General features: G+C 35.4%; 1 protein-coding gene across 1 annotated transcript; it reads left to right on the top strand.

Annotated features, from left to right (window-relative positions):
- The first annotated feature begins 13809 nt into the window (after window positions 1-13809).
- Window positions 13810-17772, top strand: LOC115430707 (nuclear receptor subfamily 0 group B member 1-like). Its single transcript, XM_030150887.1, has 2 exons — window positions 13810-14378; window positions 14974-17772. The coding sequence occupies exons 1-2, from the start codon at window positions 13865-13867 to the stop codon at window positions 15198-15200; spliced, it is 741 nt and encodes a 246-aa protein (XP_030006747.1). The 5' UTR covers window positions 13810-13864; the 3' UTR covers window positions 15201-17772.
- The last annotated feature ends 3938 nt before the right edge of the window (window positions 17773-21710 follow it).

Below are 21710 nucleotides of genomic sequence, written 5' to 3'. Positions count from 1 at the left end.
CGCTTTGAACCCTTTCAACAATGATGCAGTGAAATTCGTGTTTTACGGGCTAACGAGCTTCACGCCGCCAGTACATTTAGTCTCTTCACACCAGACCAATGAAATTACCGAACAGGTCACAGTGGACCAATGAAAGCGTTCGAATCACTGTAAATCAAACGCACTCGCACTAAATTCTTCAGATCAGCCATTTTGCGTGTCATGCACACACCCTCATCATGGAAAACACACGAAGAAATGCATATGAGGCAGCTTTCAAGTTAAAAGCGATCAATCTGGCTGTTGAAGAAGGCAGTAGAGCTGCTGTACGTAAGCTTGGCATCAGCGAATCAGTGGTGAGATGTTGGACACGGCAGCGTATGGCTTATATTCAGGTGCGCTCAATAGTCTGGAAGTTAGGGTAGATTCTGCCTGTTTTTAAATGCTTTGTGCCTTTTTAGATTCAATGCGATCTGTAAATTGTAACGCACATGTGTAAATGATAAGTAGAGGCATAATGTTAAAATTTTATGTATTTGTCTTAAGAAATTTCAGGTTTTTCACATTTTTTGCGAAAGGATAGTTTGTAAGTATTAACGTTTTTCTAATTTAATTGGACTATTTTGCACTAAAACTGAGTCTTAAAAAGTCTTAAAAGTCTTCAATTTACAAATCTGCATATAATACCTTTTAAAAACTTTAGAAAAGGTATTAAATTTGGTATGGTTGGTCTTCAGTTACGTTGCCGTAAACTTGTTTGCCGTATTGTGTTTAAACGTGTCTATTTAATGTCTAAGCTGTAAAGAAAGTAACGTTAGTCCACTCAGTTCCACCTGTCCCAACCCGACAATTTATATTGAAATTAGGAACCGATTATCGTTAACGTTACAGCCCCCGGTGAGAAATGTTCTAAGTAGACTTAAAAAGTCTTAAATTGAACTTGTAGAAATCTGCGGGAACCACTTGACATCAAAAAGGGCTGAATGTGGAACCTGAACTAATGTGAGTTTGACACCCCTGCTCTAACGCTGCCTTCACGTGCTATCGGAAAGATGAACCTTTCCACTTGTGAATTCAAAATTACCAGTGCGTTCGAGTTGTGTTCAAGTGCTTTTGTTGTCTGAGTGAAATTAAAATTTTCTGGCAAAATTTATCGTGACCTGGTACTTAGGTAAAACAGTTTTGGAAGTGTTAATTCACCTGCTACAGCATTTTTACACATATATACACTGACATATAGAGACCAACAACCAGTCCTAGTCACATTCACACCTGTGGGTTATTTAGCTTAAACCAATCAAACCTATTAATTATTGGAAGCAGGAGACAACCCACAAACTCTGCTTTATTTATTTATTTTTTTGTAAAATAGTTTTTTTGCAAATTGTCTATACTATAGATATCCGAAATCATCAGCTAACAGCAGGAGATTGTTAACACAAACAGTGTTTATCATTCGCAATTAACCCCTTATTGCTCTCCACCATGTTGTAAAGGTCAAAGGTTATTTTCATCTCAGCAACTTGAGTTCCCCAGTGGAAAATACAACATGAGGGAGCGTTCAAGTGCAATTTTAGAGTTCAAAAGTATTTACCATAATTCCCATAGCACATGAAGGCAACATGATAAGAGACGGTACCATTGTACATTTAATCCTGTATAGGGCACTCATAGAAACGCTCTGAAATTCAGTATTTCAATCTTAGTGTGTTACTGGAGGACATACGACTTTATTACTTTTGTGGAATTTTTCAAAATTTTTTATGTAGAAAATCAAGGTCAATGAAGTTACCATATTTGGTTCCTTACACATAAGTGCCAAAAAAAAATCTAAGAAGTAAATATAAGAAAAACAGATCATTTGAAAGGAATATGTATTTTAGAACATTATGATGAGTTTCCACTACATGGAACCGGCTGGACTCAACTCAGGTACCAGGTCCTATTCCTAGACACAGTTTCCATTACAGGATACTACCAACTGTAGAGTACCTGGACGTCATAGTGATGTGGAGCGTTACTTCCATGTCGTCTGCTCAGAGAGGTGCTGATAAACTCGCTTGTTGCGTGTTGTCTCGTTAAGCTCATGCTGAATTTTCACATCGGCCACCGAAGACTGAATCTCCTCGACAAACCATGTTGTAGTTTTCAGGCTGTCGTCATGTGGGTTAACCTACCGCTATATTTACTGTCAACTTCCACATCTGTTTTTTGGAAAACGGCGGGTCACAGAGACGACTCTCTGACCAGTCAGTGGTCTGCAGTGTTTACACATCACGTTTTAGTATCTGTTCCCCAGTCCTGGAACCTCAGCGGAGGTGATACCAATAAACTAGTACCAGGTACCAGATTCCAGGTCCTTTTTCGTAATGGAAAATGGAGTTGAGCCGGTACCATGTAGTGCACAGGTGTCAAACATGCGGCCCGGGGGCCAAATCCGGCCCGCCAAAGGGTCCAGTCCGGCCCTTGGGATGAATTTGTGAAATGCAAAAATTACAGTTAAATATTAACAATCCTTTTAGTTGAAGTTCCACATTCAGACCAATTCAGTCTCAAGTGGGTAGGACCAGTAAAATACTATCATAATAACATAGAATTAATGACAACTCCAAATTTTTGTCTTTGTAAATGTAAATATTTTCATGTAGTTACACTAAAACAAACTGTAATTTTGCAAAAAAAAATGTAAATAACCTGAAATTTCTTAAGAGAAATAAGTGTAATTTTAACAATATTCTGCCTATTGTTAAATGTTTTGTGTATTTGTAAGTTATAATGTACATGTGAAAATGATAAACTGAGGCAGAATATTGTTAAAATTACGCGTATTTTTTCAGTTTTTTCATGTTATTCACATCTTTTGAAAGGATAGTTTGTAGATGTAAACCTTTTCAAAATCTAAATTTACTTTTTCACTCTAAAACATAGAGAAAAGTTTGGAGTTGACATTATTTATATATTAATATATTATTGATCCATAATACACATGTATAAATGATATGTTGAGGCAGAATATTGTTAAAATTGCACTTATTTTTCTCAAGAAATTTCAGTTTTTTCAGTTATTCACATTTTTTTTAATCTGGATAGTTTATAAAAGTAAGTATTTTCATCATTTAATGTTTGTTTTTTGGGTTTTTTGCACTAAAAAATTTGGAGTTGTCATTATTTATATGTTATTATGTTATTATTTTACGGGTTTGGCCCACTTCATATCAAATTTAGCTGAATGTGGCCCCTGAACTAAAATGAGTTTGACACCCCTGATGTAGTGGAACGCAGCATTAGCCCAACGTAAGTGCTGATCCAGACCCCTGTCCACATCCACATGATCCCTTTGAACATCCTTCCTTACATTAGTACCATTACTTCATGGTTCCTAACAAAGCAGGTCCACTCACTGTTCATGCACAGGTGGACCTTACAGACCCTGCAGACCACATTGGACCTGAGATTGTTGCCTCACCGTCCTCACTATAACTGCCTTGTAATGTATGTGAAAATGACCAAAAATAGCCACTTGCCTGATAAAGGGTTAAAGCGGTGTAATCAGTGAGGCAGGGGTCGTCTTTGTATCGCGAAAATCCGTCTGCGAGGAGGTGAACTGTGATGTGATGTGATGTGCCGCCTGTCTGCTCATCCCTGCCCTCACTTTGTCCAAGGTTGATCCTGTCGGTCTCCTGGGACGCCCTGAGCTGATGGGTGACTGAGGCTTCACCGTAAGACACTGACGGACAGGCTGGGTTTAATGTGTGTGGGGGGTTAGACACCAGCTGTTCTCAGGGCCCCATTTGTTGTTGTTGTTGTTGTTTGTTTCCTGCCTCCATCGTGTGTTTGCAGAGACAACCATGCTACCACATCAGTCACTGCCCCCCCCCCCCCCCTTTGTGCTTATGAATTGGTTGTTTTAGGCTGAGAAAGCACGAAATCCTGCCAAATGATAAGAGTTCAGCGTCGGCTTGATTTACTGGACATTGGAGGCATTTTTCTTTGCTTGGTAATTGCCTGAGCTACTGTAATAACACCTGTGCAAAGGCTGGAGCGGCTTAACAAGAGCTTTTTGATTAAATACAAGCTCAGTAGTTTATCACAGCCTTCATTCCCACCAGCGCAAAACCCTTCATTCAAGAATTCAGGCTGCGCTGTGGTGGAACGTCTCATAAAACTGATGCATTTTGGGGCTATAATCAATCTGCGTCCCACAGAAACGAAAGAAACCAGTCACTTATATACAGTACGATGCAGGGTTCTATACTTTGTAGAGCTTGTGTTAGAGCGGCTTAAGAACCAGTGGGACTCCAGTTAGTTTGGATGCATCTGCAGCAGTAATATGCACCTAAACATATATAAGAGGAAAACCTTGAACCAGTGACCTCAGTTATGTTTCTACTTTGAACTGTGTTTTTGTGGTAATATCCACAAACCTTTTACATCAGGTTTTTACACTTGTGCAAAATCAGGGAGCATCCAGAGAATGACATCTATGACGAAACTAATTTGAAATTTATATCTAGCTTCCTTTGGATAATGTCTACAAAGTTGGCAGTTTTGCGAATTTTTTGACAAATCTTTTTAAATATAAAAAATGTGCCTTTACTTCTAATGGTCCATATTGTGATTTGGCTTATACAGATATCAATATAGGTTCTATTGAGCACTGATAGGAAGTTCTATATGGACTTCCATTTGGGTCCATGACCTTTGACATTGAGTGACCTTGAAGGGTCAAACTCAAGGTCACCACTATCTACATTTCAACAATTTTCTTCTCCAAAACTACCAGTTAGATTAATTTCAAATGTTAAATGTAGCTTCCTTTGGATAATGACTACAAACAGTTTTGAGAAATTTTTAATTGTTTATAAATTTTTGAAATATTAAATATGTGTCTTTACTTATAATGGTCCATATTTTGATGACTTATAACATGGAAATGGTTACAGATATCGTTATAATCACTATGGAGCACTGATAGGGAGTCATACAGTTGCGGAAAAAATTATTAGACCATCAAAAGTTATAAAAAAACAATGGTTATGCAATCGAGTACTAACTCCTGTGTGTATCATGTGACTAAAACAGACAAAAGAAAACATGGAATGCCTAAAAGCACTATTTTTGTCAGTACAGTGCCATAGATATTGATGTAAGAACTGAAGTGATTTTGGTTATTATCAAGAAAACATGGAAAATGGATAGATATCAGCTCTGAAATTAAACTCTTATGAGCTGTTTTTGTTGTTACCATTATATTTGTCCAGACAAATGTACCTTTAGTTGTAGCAGGAGTTAAAATCAACAAGAAATTGAAGAAAATAAGGGTGGTCTAATTTTTTTTTTTCTGCGACTGTATATGGACTTTCATTTAATTAGTTGCGTTCTCCTCCAGTGAAAGTACCGCCCATTTCTTTTGGTATCTCCTACATCAAAAGCACAGGACTGGAACATAGCAGCAGAATCTGTCAACCTCTTAAACTCAAGTTATTATTGATTCTTGATGAAACATGCGGTCATTGGTCCTACTTTTACTTAAGCTGATTTTTTTTTTTTTTTACTCCAGTTTAATGGGGTTCAAAAAAACAATAGCACTTAATTTGGACCATCTATGTACAGAGAATCAGCATCAATCCTTATTTAAAACCCTATAAGTTTATAATATTATATAAGTTTCCATCGTTCTGCTCATCTGACAGCCTTACATTGGCACTAAATACCAGACAGATGATGATGATGATATTAGTTTACATGTTCGCATATTTTACCATTATTTATATAAAGTATTGGCTCAGAATAAGGGACCTCCTCAACTCCTCTCCGACATGTTTTGAATCATTTCAACATCTTATTACTTTAGGTCCAATAGTTTATTTGCTTTGCTTTGTCTCCAGGTGAATTGTCATATATTAATTTTCTCAATTTAGGACCCAAATTTCACCCTTTTTCATCTAGTTGCAACCCACTTTTTTTTTTAGAATTCAATCATTTTTCCTCTCAATAATAGGCTCATGGACAAGTTGAGTGTTATGAGGTTCTATTCGACAAAATCCACACATTTTCATCACTACAGAGTACATGAGTCGTTTTCTAACACACGCTGTTAAGTGAAAACTGCCTTGTTTTGTCACCATATGTAAATCCATATTCAACACACTCATACTTGTGCGACCTCTTGCTTATAGATGACGATGTAAGCAGTCATTTTCCAGTCTGACGTCTAGGTTACCATGGAAACGGTGTGTAGCTGCACATGTTTAATGCATGTCCGCCACACTTTTATGTCTGACAACAGTTGGATAGATACGTCCATTAGTACCTGTTCAGTGTCACAGATTTTTTCACTATTTTAAGCATCAATTATGAAGGAAAAAATATTACAATTAATAGAGATAACATATATCTTTACATACACACATTTATAATATGATTCATTCTAATAAGACAGCAATCACACGCACACGCAGACTTAGCAGTACTAGTTAAAACAGTTCCAAGTATTATTTGGAGTAAAAGTTAACGCTTTAAAGCATTTTCTGGAGTCAAATTTTGCTGCAGGTCATAAAAAGCTGCACAGTCTTCCCCAGTTCAGCATTGGTTTTACCTAAATTTTCAATTAAATTTTCACAAAATTTCTTGAACAGACAAATACATAAAGACGCAAACAGAAGTCTAGTATTCATATATTATATAACATGTAGTATATGATTTCAATTAAGTTGTATCAGTGTCACTTGTCATATAGTTATTCAGTTTTTTCCAGTTTTTCATTGAACATGTAAGGCGATTTCTCTGCAACAAAAATATTGTAAATAACATCCAGACGCTTTCTATACTTGTCAAACTTTAGTCAAAAATTTTATATTGAAAGTAAATTGAAATCTGACATTATTATGTTAAAGCCAGTGTCCCAAATGGTTTTTACCACAACTGTGGAAATAAAAATCCATCCTTCCCTTTGGGTATATTATCATTGAAATGCTCATCGACTCTCCCTGAGATCGCAGACATTTCCCAGCAGTATGGGAGGGGTTAAACTTTGATTGACAGCTGGAATTACCAATCTCTGATCAGGACCCACCTGGAAAAGTAGCTTCACTTTTATTTATTTATTTTACAGATTTATTACAAAATTATTAGAAACAGTTATTAAAATCAATAATTGATCAACAAAATACATTTTGTAATAGTACACCCCTGAAGTAGTCCTCAGCTTATACAAAATTTATAGATCACCCTTATTTTCTTCAATTTCTTGTTCATTTTAATGTCTGGTACAACTAAAGATACATTTGTTTGGACAAATGTAATGAGAACAACAAAAACAGCTCATAGCAGTTTAATTCCAGAGCTGATCTCTGTCCATTTTCCATGGTTTTCTTGATAATAACCAAAATCATTTCAGTTCTTACATCAATATCTATGACATTGTACTGACAAAAACAGTGCTTTTAGACATTCCATGTTTTCTTTTCTGTCTGTTTTAGTCACATGATTCACACAGGAGTTAGTACTTGATTGCATAACCATTGTTTTTGATGACTTTTGATGGTCTAATAATTTTTTCCATGACTGTAAATGGGAGCCCTTAAACATGAAATAAGAGACTAATTTTACTTTATGTTTATGTTTATGCATTTGGCAGACGCTTTTTTCCAAAGTGACTTACAGGGGAAAAACAATCAAATCACTCAATCAACCAAATTTTATTTATATAGCGCCAGATCACAACAAAAAAGTTATCTCATGACACTTTATATACAGAGTTGGTCAAAACCAGACTCTAAGCCAATTTACAGAAACCCAACAGAATGCTCATTATAATCATATTTCTCCATAACAGCATGAAATAGCAGCAGGTTCATCTTTATTTATATTTAGTCTTTTGGTTCGGACTGATTAGATCTAAGATAAAAAGAAGATTAAAGATAAAAATGCTTGTAAAAGTTGATGCCAAAGTGTTAAAATCCCTCTATAGAATACATTTATTGTAATATGAATCTAAACACATCATATATAATAGTATTACTCTCACATGGACCCTGCTACTTTGAGTATTCATCATTCACCGTCTTAAACAGATGTTGAGGACATATTTTATGAAAACTGAAATTCCTTTCAGTGTAAGAGGTGTCCATGTCTATAATGCATGAGAATCCTACAGATGAGTCGCCAGGCAAAGCATGTGCAAACTTTACTTGAGGTTTCTGTCAGCGCCATTCAGCAGAAGGTCGTCGAACGAAATGAAACTGAAACAACGCAGACTTTTCTCCAAACCCCATTCGGCTGATTCACTTTGATATGAACGGCCCTGGCAATGAATGAAATCAGTCACGGATGGTCCTGAAGAACAGTGACAAGATCAACATTGAATCGACAGGGGTTGCGGTCCTTCAGAGTTGTGCGTTCTATTCATCCCACTCATATCCCTGCATGTTCTTTGAATTATCATTGTTTGTTCTGGGCTTTTTCTGCAACACTTAGTCGCTATAGAAACCATTTGTTGCACAAGGAGAAACGTCTGGCCTTGTCAAATAATTACACACAGGGAGGGGGGGGGGGTAGCTTTTCTTTTTATGTTTGTGTCACTCTGCTGCTGAGGAAATGGACCCATAATGGCTGCAGATCACTGCCAAAAAAACACTGATTAGCTGCCATTTGCTCCAGTGTCACATAACTTTTTACCGTCCTTCAGTAAATCACAAAAGTAGAGACTTCTTGTTTTCTGTGTTGTGACCTTCCCTCAAATGTTTCTGCTCTACTTCAGTTTATTTCTATTACCTATAGAGCTGTGCAAGGTCGAACTCCACCAATGATTTCTAAACAAATCACTCCTCACATATAGAATACATCTGCAACCTGTGGACTTCTGAATTTTTACACAATTCATCATTGATTTCTACTCATTTCCACTATATTTCATGTTTTCCCCTGAATTAAACCTGCTTGAATGATAACTATGTAAAAAATAGTCAACTCTCAAATCCAGGAAGGGTGAATTAGACAGTGAAATTGTCATATATGTGCATTCTTTTTATGATTTTATAGCTGAATGCCAACAAAAATGGTCATGTCTCGAACATACAAGGGGTAAATTATCATTTATATGGTTATAAATGGCTGAAGAAATTGAGAAAAACCAAAAACAGGATTCCAGAATATTTCAGTGTTTTCAGAAAGCTCAAATGTCAGTCAAAAATCATTATTACTATCGCTAAAATGAAACTAAATGCACTAAAACTGTAAAAATGTGAACTGTTACGTAAACTGTCAGATTTTTTAATACCATAGCATTAGTGCACAAATAGAATAGAACAAAATAGAATAGAATAGAATAGAATAGAATAGAATAGAATAGAATAGAATAGAATAGAATAGAATAGAATAGAATAGAATAGAAGAGCAATGAGGTAGAAAATGACCAAAGAGAAATTAAATGAATCCATATTATTTATCAACCACACATAAGCTCTAAACAGATAAAAAAAAAAAGAAGAAGAAAGGAATCAAACCAACAGGACTGAGTTTTTTTTATGCTGCATTAATGTTCTCTCCTCTTTGCCCCCTTGAAACCCACCTGCAGGACTTTGCTTTGCATAGACAAACATTTCCCAGCATGCCACACTGACTCAAAACACTCCAAATGAGGCCCCTGAGATGGAGGACGGCCCCGGCATTCTGCCCGAAGACACGTTCAGGTGTTAAATATGCAACAAGTTCATGGGAAAAAAGAACAAATAACATACAGAGAGCACACGTGTCGATGTGTGAGGAATTTACACGACACGCTCGAATAAAATATACATATATAAAAACACAAATCCTGCTCAGGGCCCTTCAGGGCTTAGGGACAGGCATGATTTGGGTTTTATGAAGCAGGATCAAGTTGGCTGAAGACACATAGAGTGAAACTGGATGACTGGAGGTGAGGACTTCAAAATAAAGGTTTTATATTTCTACAGTTCAGAGGAGGATGAAAATACACACCACTGTTGACTCACTGGCAAAATCTGAATGAAGTACAAGTGCACTGCAAAAACTGGGGTGTCTAAAAAGATAAAAACACTAAATCTGAGCAAAAAGGTACTCAAAGCAAGTGAAATTATGTTCATGCAGCAATATAGTTTCACTGGACACCATTCTTGAAAGTAGAAATGAGCATGTCTACAGATATATGAACACTTGAAATAAGAAATGAACTCTTAAAACGAGATAAATTGTCAAACACTTCTAAATCTAAGTTGTTGTTTTTTTTTTGTTTATCTTGGTAAGAACCACATTATTTGCAGCGTGTTATCTGCAAAATGTATCGAAGATGAAAGGTCAAAGTGGTTGCTGTAGAGATAAAAGCTCAGTCAGTGTTTTGCTCTTTTACTTTGCTCTTTTACTCTTGTTTTACTTTAGCACATCTGAAATACTTGATATAATCTGCAGCAACATTCCGATTTATGACAATGCACATAATACAGTTAACCCTAAGGGATTTTTAAAGGGTTCATTTAATTTTAAGGGTCACCTGTCCATCAAAGTCATACCTGGTGTGACATAAAACATGCGTTTATGAACTGAAATGTGGCCAAGAATGAAGTAAATGTGTATAGTTATTAGTTTTAATACATGACAAATATCATGAATCCATCAGAGAAGTTCAGAGGAAAATACTCATGGTGCCGTTAACTACTTATTGAAATTTTAAGTGTTTCTGTGACTGAGGCTAAAACCATGTTGAATTTTCAAAGCTTGTTTATGACATAGATTCAATAAAAAAAACCCTTTACCTTAAAAGTAACTTACTCAGACAATACATACTGCACTAAAATGTACAATATTTGTGTTAGATGTGCAGTTCTGTGCAAAAGCCTTAAGCCACCACTAGGTTTAGACTTCTAAGAACATGACTTTAGATATGCATTTCTAGTGTCTGTGTCTATATACTGCATGTAACCAACTAAAATGTACAGAAAATGTGTAAACGGCACCCAAAAAAAAAAAAAAAAAAGTTAAAAATGGCTTATTTTTAAAGCAAAAATAAGAATATTATTGAAACTAAGAAAAGTATGATACAAAATGATGGGTTGTTCTGAAGTAAACTTGGTGTAATATGACACAAAATTATAAAGAATAGCTTCCAGATAGTTGATACAAATACAGATAATTTTAAAGAAAATAAATCCAAATAAAAATCAAGTTAAGCTGTACATAATCATCAGTTTATCCAAATGAAAGTCACTCTAAACAGGCTAGTAACATTTGTTTATTTTTGCACATGATTTCTGCGTTAATTTAATGAATTCTTGCATCTTAATATAAATTGAGAAACACATTCACTCATTTACAGTCTTTTGTATGGAGCAGGGGTGTCAAACTCATTTTAGTTCAGGGGCCACATTAAGCCAAATTTGATCTGAAGTGGGCCAAACCAACATAATAACATAATAATATATAAATAATGTCATCTCCAAACTTTCCTCTATGTTTTAGAGTGAAAAAAGTAAAACTATGCGATGACAATGTTTACATCTACCAACTATCCTTTAAAACAATGTGAATAACACGAACAAACTGAAATTTCTTAAGAAAACTAAGTGCAATTTTAACAATATTATGTCTCAGTTTATTATTTAAACGTTTAAATTACAACTTACAGATCACAGTGGATCAACAAATACACAAAACATTTAATAACAGGCAGAATATTGTTAAAATTACACTTCAGACATTTTAAAATGCTCATATTTGTTTAGGTTATTCGTGTTTTTGTGAAATGTCAGTTTGTTTTAGTGTAAATACAATTAAATGACATGAAAATGTTCACATTTACAAGGACAAAAATTTGGAGTTGTGGTCATTTATAGGTTATTATGATAGTATTTTACTGGTCTGACCCACTTGAGATAAACCCTTTCATGCATACTGGTCACTCCAGTGGACAGTTCTTCTGCAGCTGTTCTCTTGTATATTCACAGGTTTTGTTGTTTTGGTTCCATATCAGCCGACACAGTGGACGCTTATGCACCATCCCATACACTGACATTCATACCACCACTGTAACTTTGCTGTTTTTGATAAACCTGATCTGCAATAACATGTTTTAGTGTAAATCATTTGCTAATTGCGATTAGACTATAAAAAAAATAGTTTTCTTAAAGGTTTTTTTTTTTTTTTGCATATTATCTCCATGAAATGAGTAACAACTCGTCACATAAGATTAGCTGCATTGAAAATGTCTTATTTTATAACAGTCACACAGTACATCACTGTCTGATATACGTTTCTTTGTTTCACGGTTTTTCTAACTTTACGAAAAATACGTTCATTAAAAAAATTTCAATCGCATTGTTTGTTTTTTTTTTCATGCCTAAAGAGGAATAAAAACAATCAGGTAAAAAAATCTTGACTAAGGTTCTCATAACACTGGTCAACAACAAATTTATTGTTTAAGTTTTTTGAGCTGATTTAGGATAATTTTGGTGTGCTGAATCCAAAAATCACATTAATTTTGCTCAATCAGGTCAACTTTCTGAACTATGCTACATATTGGCTTTTTAACATTTTTGCTTACATTTATGGGCATTTTCACATCATATGATACAAAATTCTTTCATATTTCTTGCAATGAACGAGTTCTGAAGATTTTACTTTTGCCAATTTATGATTAATGTTTTTTTTAATATTACAGGTGAATGAAATGGCTTCGACTAGAAGATCTTACAAAAATAAGCCTGACGTATTCTGCTACATCTGCGGTGAATACACCATTGTACCTAACAGGAATCCTGTTAGAAAATGATTTTTTTTCTCCTAAAATCTATTTTGGGTGAGAACTACAGAGTGGGGAAGCAAAATTTACAATGAACATTTAGTTGTTTTTTCTCAGCAGGCACTACGTCAATTGTTTTGAAACCAAACATATATTGATGTCATAGTCATACCTAACACTATTATCCATACCTTTTCAGAAACTTTTGCCCATATGAGTAATCAGGAAAGCAAACGTCAAAGAGTGTGTGATTTGCTGAATGCACTCGTCACACCAAAGGAGATTTCAAAAATAGTTGGAGTGTCCATAAAGACTGTTTATAATGGAAAGAAGAGAATGACTATGAGCAAAACTATTACGAGAAAGTCTGGAAGATACTATTAAAGAAGAATGGGAGAAGTTGTCACCTGAATATTTGAGGAACACTTGCGCAAGTTTCAGGAAGCGTGTGAAGGCAGTTATTGAGAAAGAAGGAGGACACATAGAATAAAAACATTTTCTATTATGTACATTTTCTTGTGGCAAATAAATTCTCATGACTTTCAATAAACTAACTGGTCATACACTGTCTTTCAATCCCTGCCTCAAAATATTGTACATTTTGCTTCCCCACCCTGTATATAAAAAATCAACTGATAAAGTCACAGAAATGTAATCAATTTTGTGAGAAGATCAAATTTTTCAAAATCAAATTAGCAAAAAAACCTGACCTGATTGAGAAAAACAGATGTCAAGTTTGGATTTAGCGGTGCAAAATGCTCCTAATTCAGTTGAAAAAACCTAGACAACTTGCCAAAAACATTTGTTTGTAACCCAGTGTAATTCATGCATGAAAGGGTTAAACTGGTCTGAATGTGGAACCTGAACTAAAAGGATTCATGTCCTCAGTGTAATTTTGGCATTTCACACATTCCTTCCAGGGGCCAGACTGGACCCTCTGGTGGGCCGGGTTTGGCCCCAGGACCACATGTTGGACACCTGTGATCTAAGGACTGCTGAGAGGCTGCGCGTGCGTCTCGGTGTTATATTATGAAAGTACAGACCGGAAGTGTGTCTCCATCACCGCTTGTATAAAGACGCTCGGTGCGTGAAAAATACAGGCGAAGTGTGTGTGCAACTTGACCGCGCGTCATGTCGTGTTGTGAGAGTCAGTGTGGGGGGGACACGGGCCAGAGCAGCATCCTCTTCAACATCCTCAACAGAGACCCCCAGTGTCGCGAGGACCCGTCCGCCGCCGCCGCGCACCCGCACTGCTCCTGCGCGCCCAAGAGGAAGCTGGTGACGGTCCGCTCCCCGCAGGTGGTCCTCAAAGCGGCCTCGGAGGTGCTGCTGAAAACTTTCCGCTTCGTGAAGAACATCCCGTGTTTCCGTGGCCTGCCGGCTCCGGATCAGCTCCGGCTCGTGCGCAACAGCTGGGCGCCCCTGCTGGTGTTGGGCATGGTGCAGGACCGCGTGGACTTTGACACGGTGGAGAGCCGCGAGCCCAGTCTGCTGCACAGGATTCTAACCCACAGCAGGGATGACGAGCCCGGGGTGGCCGTGGGGGACGTGGACGGCATCAAACTGTTCGTGGTCAAGTGTAGAGGACTGAAAATCAGCGTCAAGGAATATGCGTTTCTGAAGGGTGCCATCCTTTTTAACTCCGGTAAACGACACTCCTGTTTGATTTCCTTTTCGAATGTTTTTTTTTTTTTTTGAACTTGTGTGTGTGTGTTCAAAGTAAAAAGAAATAAAATAAAAACTAAAATTTCTTGTATCTTTTCAACTTTAGTTAAATCTTTTATGTAGGTATGTTTAATCAAAATTATTATTATTATTATTATTATTATTATTATTATTATTATTATTGTTATTTATTTTATTTTTTACTTTTTTAAACTTTTTTTTTTTTTTTTTTTTTTTACTTTTTTCCACCTGTTTTTGTTTTTTTTAAATAGTTGAAATAAAAAAAAAACAAAGAAAAAAAATAAAATTTCTAGTGTGAGTTAAGTGAGTTAAATCTTTTATATAGGTATGTTTAATCCAAATTCCTTTTTTTTATTAACTTTTTTTTAAAACATTTTTTTCCTTGTTTTTGTTTTTCTTTTGTTTTGATATTCGAAATTAAAATAAAACAAATAAATAAAAATCAATAAAATGTCTAGTGTCTTTTCAACTTTTTCCGAGTTAAACCTTTTATTATAGGTATGTTTAATCCAAATTCTTTTTTTTTTTTTTTTTTTTTTTTTTTGGTCCTGTAGAGGTGATGGACCTGGAGTGTCGGGACTACATCAGGGCTCTGCACCGGGAGGCGGAGCGCGCGCTCTTTGAGCACGTGAAGACAGTTCACCGGTACGGCTGCCTGCGCGCGCTCCTTAGCACCGTGCGCTCCTTGAACCCCGAGGCCGTGGGGAAACTCTTCCTCAGACCCACGAGTGGGACGACCACCGTGGACGAACACGTGCTGGCTGCATTTTATGAACGGTAGAACCCGCATGACTGTGGGACTGAGTTTATACTGGACTGTACACTGAAGTAGACAGCATCAGCTTTATTTATCTCATAGAAGGGACACTGAAGATCTGACACTGGGCTGTGGAAAGCCACTTATGTGCAAATTTAGAGGATTTTTAAAAGCTGATGGTTTGGAACAAGAAAAAACCCAAAACAAATAACTTAAGCCGATATCCTCTGAAATAATGTAAAAATTCCACTAGTTTACTTTTTTTTGAGAATTATCAGCCTCAGATATGAATGAAGTCAAAAATAAATGACAAAAGTGCCGGTTAACTGATGTTTTAAAGTCTTTCACAATTTGCGATCACACATATATATCAGTTTATGTACATAAGTACAGTGTAACCCGGACAACAATGTGAGTATGTAATAAATAAATAAATAAATAGAAGTTCATGGTGTTACTTACAGTTAAAAGGGTTAAAAAGCATACATCAGTTAAATGTTGCATAAATATGTTAGAATCTTATTTCATTTGTTGTGCAATATGTTTAAAGCATTTAAAAGTACTTAGACATTAGTTAAAAAAAATGTAATGTATAAAATGGAGTCGATGGATTAATTTTGTTTTATTTTGAAAGGTAAAAGGAAGTGCAGTGTCTGTATACAACCATTCCTGGTCAATTTTCGTATTGGCTTTACGCTTGTGAAACCGGAAGTGAATTTACTGCTAAGTGTTAGCGTAACTTCGAGAGAGAGAAAAAAAAAAAACACGACAGGAAATGTCTAAACGTCACGCTGTTGTTTGTTTGTTTTTTTAACCTATGTGTAGGTACTTTTAAATGTTTTGAAAATATTGTACTGCAAAAAAAAATAAAAAATAAAAAATTTAACATATTTATGAAACATTTCAGGTATTTATGCTTTTTAACCCCTTTAACTGTAAATAACACCATGAACTTCTGTTTATTTGTAATATATCCACATTTTTGTCCCAGTTACACCAGTATATTTATAAATTTGCCACTAGAATGAACCTGAAAAGTGAATGTATTATAATGTGCAGACTATGTTGTGAGGTCAGTCTGGTAGCTCTATGACAAACATTCCTTTCAAGCAAAACCCATTCTCTTATTAATTCTCACAGTTTCACTTTTTGACCCAGTAGTGTGTCTTGGAAACTACAGCCAATCAGCATTTTTGACTTAATTTTTCTTTTTCATTTCACTGCTTTTATTCTGGAGGTGTTTTACCTGTAGACCAGACTTTCATGTTTTACATTATGGACTGAAGTCATACAGACACTCATAATTATTGTAAATAGACATTTTTAACATGCTTTTCTACCTTGATGGTGCTTAAAGTGCTTTATAATGTGTATGCACATCAGTCGGAGCATCCTCAGATTCATCGTCTTTTGCTCAAGGGCACTTTGACATGTGGACAGGGATCAGGAATCAAACCGACAGCCTTCTGGTTTCTGGACATTCCACCCTAATTATCTTGTTTGCACAAAACATTGGGAAATAATTAATATTTTTTGCAACCAACATGAACAAAATATCACCTCTCTGGAATTCAAGGGATCTGCAAAGTCAAAAATAATAAATACCGAAACAAATGTGGATAATACATGGATTATTGAGGAACTTTAGTGTTCAGTTTGCATTTATTTTTCAGCTCAAAGCCAGTAATTCCACCTGAAATGTGTACTATTATCCAGGTCTGGCTATATTAGTATTTTTTTAAATTAAAAATGACTTTTTCCACTAGAAATCTAATACACAATATAGTTTATGAATGAATGCATCATGAATTTGTGTTGCTCTCTATGAACTAATGATCATGCCACTGTGGGTTTGTGTTATAGTTACAATGTAAGCCCAGATAAATTGTGTTTACTTAAAAAATTGAGAACAGCAGTTCCCCTAAAAAAATGAAGTAATAATTAATGAACTTTTAAAGCACATTTAACTTGCAATCTTTTGTAATCTCAAGTGCTTTGCAAAGTTATTCCACTTAAATAATTCAGTTCAATGCACTAAATTCCAAGTTGATTTAACTACAAATATATTGTAATACTAACTATGCAAAGCAGTTGATATTACAAAAGATTTTAAATTAAATGTACTTAATAATCATTACTTAATTTTTTTAAGGCAACCCCTTTTCTCAAAATTTTTTTAAAAAGTAAATTCAACTTATCTGGGCTTACAGCCTAAGTGACACCAAAGTAGCTGGATTCCACCGAAGTTCCACAGTTAATGTTATTCATAAACACTTAAAGTAAAAGCATATTAATGTCTCAGTAGAGTCTTATTTAGGCTGCACTTTTGAAATTCAGGGTGTCAAGTCAGATCATTTAAGCACTAAGTGTGAATAAAGGTTCCTGAGTCAACAGTTATTTGGGAAGTCGTTGCATAAATTCAAATTGTCATTGTGAGCAACAGCCATTTATGATACATACATTAAATCATGCATTAGCTGAGCATTACATTAACCCATAAAGACCCAGCGCTACCAAATTACATTTTCTCTATATCTAACCTTCTTAAGCAATTTATCGCCATTTATTATCATATTATCCTCTGTATTTTGCATTTTATCAGCATAAATCAGGTATTTTCCTGTATTTAATTTTTTTGACCATGAAAACGTTTATAAAAGCTCAGATTAAAATTGATGATTATCTATCAAAAACAGAGAAAACTGTAGAAAAAGGGACTTTTTCAGTTAAATCTGTCATTAACTGAGCATAAATCAAACATTTCCATCTATTGTCATTGATCAAACTCTATGGGTTTTACTGGTGAATCAGTGTTGTAGAAGATGACGGTGTTACCACGGTAACTACAGAGCCTCTGAACGTCCAAATGGGTCATATCTGATGACCATGAAAAGATGACAAACTGGATTTTACACCAATTATTGACATGTATTGATAGGATTAGTAGATCAATAGTTTAGATCAGTAGATGCTTTTGGTCGGTGATGGATGTTTGGGTCTTTATTGGTTAAAGAAGCCGCTTTGCACATATTTCTCACAACGTCAGCAACAGATATAAATGTTAATGACTGAAGAACTTCCTAAAGCATTCCTTTTAGGGGCAGAACTGACATGTTATTTATCATTAATGTGTTGAATGATTTTAGGTAAAACTACTGAGTGCTTGTCAGTTTTCTTCTCTGGATGCTGGATTTCAACACAACCTGAACCATAAAACCTCTGAAATACAAAAGAACCACTGATTGAAGAAGACTTATCACTCATGTGAAATGTAATGAATGTATGGCAGTGACAGTCCTACCAAAAGTAATGCTGACATGATACGTTGAAAGTGTAAAAAGATATTGGTGGACATAAGTTGTTTATGTGTTATAAGAATTTACACAGTGAGAATAAAGAACTGCTATTTAACTTTATAGTTGCGTTACATGTGTCATCTGTGTCATCTTGCTTAGTTTAAATCTTTTTTTTTTTAAATCTTTAGATCTTTAAATTTTTTTTTTTTTGTTATGTGTTATGTCTTGTTTTGTCAGAAACTGTTGTGCTGCTTTTCTTGGCCAGGTCACTCTTGAAAAAGAGATTTGCAATCTCAATGAGGCTTTTTTTTACCTGGTTAAATGAAGGAGATATATATATCTCATCTTCTGATGCACCTAAACACATTGTCAGTGATATAACCTGGTGTCCTCGGGTAAGAAACTTTCACCTTATACTTTGTTGTTCGATAGTAATGAAGTAATTTAATTTTGTGCAAAATGTTCTAAAAAAAAAAAAAAAAAAGCTCCAGAGAAGCTCAGCTGGAGGTTTGTGTTTCTTTTAGTGGTAACAGATTCTTTTTCTCCCCTTTTTTTGTCCCTGAAAACTTAATTTATATTTGGATACACAAAGTTTTTCTTTCAAATGAATAAATATGGATATAACATTCAAGCGTGGACAGAATGAGATGGTTTGACAGGTGACAATGACCTTTGACCTCACGTAGCTGAATAGTATCCCTGCAGTTATCAATAGTAGCCTTGCATTGACAATGTGGTGGGAATTGAACAATGCAACATGGAACCCAAAGCACTGAAACTATTCATTATTTTGTGTCACATGTATGTAATCCCATGAATTATCATTTTGAGAAATACAATGACGCTGGATGGACATGTTATGTTTATGTTTTCTGCTCTGGCAAGGACGCAGATGGAAGACACACAGGTAAAAAAAAAAAAAAAAAAGATTGATTATGTTAAGAAAGAAGCTGTTTTGGGGAATTACATCAATATTGCAAGTTGCAGTATTGGTGGTAAAGAGTAAATTAGTCAAATAGTTAAAAGATTTATCTGCTCTAACTGATTTTATAGTTGATATATTGTTTTCACTCTCAAATTTAACATTGCAATGTTTTAAATTTCGTAATTCATGGGGTGGGTATTCAACAAAACAAATATAAAAATAGCCCCAGTTCAGTCAGACTGTACTACACATGCTGCAGCAGATTAACATCTCTGTCATGATCTTTTCCTGTAATTTACATGAAGTAGCAAAATCTCTGCAATCAGATTAGTTTAACCAGATTCCATGTCTGTGCTGGTGTTAATCTCCATCACCTCAGAGTCCCTCAGCGTGTTCATCACTGGTACCCCACTGGAAAAAGACGTGTATGGGCATTAATTGAGCTTTTCACCTGCTCAAATTAATGTGATGAAGCATTTTTCTGTAAAAACACACTGAGGCCAAATTAGAAAAAAGCAGGAGTCAGATAATGAGGGTGAAGGTCTGTGGAGCTGAAGGATATTTTCATTTCATCAGCATCTGATGGAGACTGAACTGAGATAAACATCAAAAAATGTCCTCAATGACATGCAGAAAAATGACTCCTATTATCACAGTAAAGAGTCTAAACATTTCACTCATTATTGCTTGAAAATGTTGCATTAAGAGCTGGTGTGGTGCTGAAGTTATTGCCTATTCACCTTGATTTGCAAATACATGTAAACTTAACCTTAAAAAAACATACAAGGCTGATACAGTCTAACAAGAGGGGATGTGGTGTTTTATGGACAGAGGAAGAACTAAAATTTGACCTTGTTAATTTATTTTGTGTAACCTTCTTTGCATAAAAATGAATTTATTGGTATGTAATGTGAGAAGAAAATAGAATAAATTTGAAGTTGCTTTTTAATTTTAGCTGTTTGTTAAAACAATCATAATAATAATCATTCATCTACTTCGAGGGGAAAAAAAAATGAGGCTGACTTTCCGAGGGGCCGTAAACGTAGCATTTGTTGCCGACGTCTACTGTGCAGAGTGACTGAATGCGCATGCGCATTCACTAAACCCGCGAAAAAAAGAGATGTCGCAGAGCGGGAGCTAACAATGAAATGCAAAAATTGAGATAAAAGGTAAATATGTGCCACATTTTTTTTTACTTGCAGTCGTAGAATTAGGTGCGGGTGTGATTACGTTAGTTACGAAAGCTCTAAATGCCCATTCACGCCTCTCAATGTGTTTAATTAAGGAAGCTAGCTAACGTAGCTAACACTAAGTTTGTTGTTCGAGCAAGACAATGACAACCACACATGCATTCCTCGGTCTTTGTAGTAATAAACTTACAGCTGGTATGATGGCTGTTCAATAAGTTCATGGCCTCACCCAGAAATACTGGTTGTTATAATACAGGATGTTACATTCTTTCGTGATGGGATAGTGATGCTTGAACATCGATGGACCAAGTGCATTGCTGTAAATGGAGATTATGTTGAAAAATAAAATATAAATTATCAGTCTGTGTTGTTCTGTTCTGGGTGAGGCCATGAACTTATTGGACGGCCCTCGTATATATAGCAAATATGTACACACAGTATTGAAAGTAAAAATGCATTTCAGGAAAAAAAATGTGTCTGTTATGTAAGTTATGTATGGGATCATATGGACAAAGAAAAGGATAAAAGACCATGAAAGCATCTGGTGCATTCTGAAGGTGTATAATATAACACAAGAATGTTTAAGACAACATCCAAACAGTCAGCATAAGAGAGTTGAAGATTAATTGAATCCAAATGAAGGTTACACTAAGTACTAAGTACTGACTTTACCTGCTATAGCTGTGTAATTGTAATTATAGTGTGTGTTTCAAAACTATATATTTCCTGCATTTTTCTTGTTATCAATAAAGACATGTCCATTACAGTCCTGGAAAAACAACAAAGTTAAAGGTTGCATAAGGCTTCTGCACTGTACTGTATATTATTCACTTCCTCCAGAAAAATGCAGGTAAAGTCTGATTAAGATGGAATATGCAGGATTTTAGATTGATTGTTAATTTTGAAGATTACTTAGATTAGCAGTTCTTTGCAACAAAGTTAGTAAGGTGAGTGTTTTACCTTGCTGACATGTTTCTGAGGAAGACTGCAGACATAGTCAAACCATGTCAGCAAGGTAAAACACTCACCCTTACTAAGTTTGTCACAAATAAGAACTGGTAATCTAATGCAGGGTTTTTATTTGATTTTATGCGGTGGAATTGTGGGAATTGCAAAAAATGCA

Source organism: Sphaeramia orbicularis, chromosome 2 (genome assembly GCF_902148855.1).
Source record: "Sphaeramia orbicularis chromosome 2, fSphaOr1.1, whole genome shotgun sequence".
In the NCBI taxonomy this organism is placed as follows: Eukaryota; Metazoa; Chordata; class Actinopteri; order Kurtiformes; family Apogonidae; genus Sphaeramia; species Sphaeramia orbicularis.
This window is presented reverse-complemented; position numbering and strand designations above follow the sequence as displayed.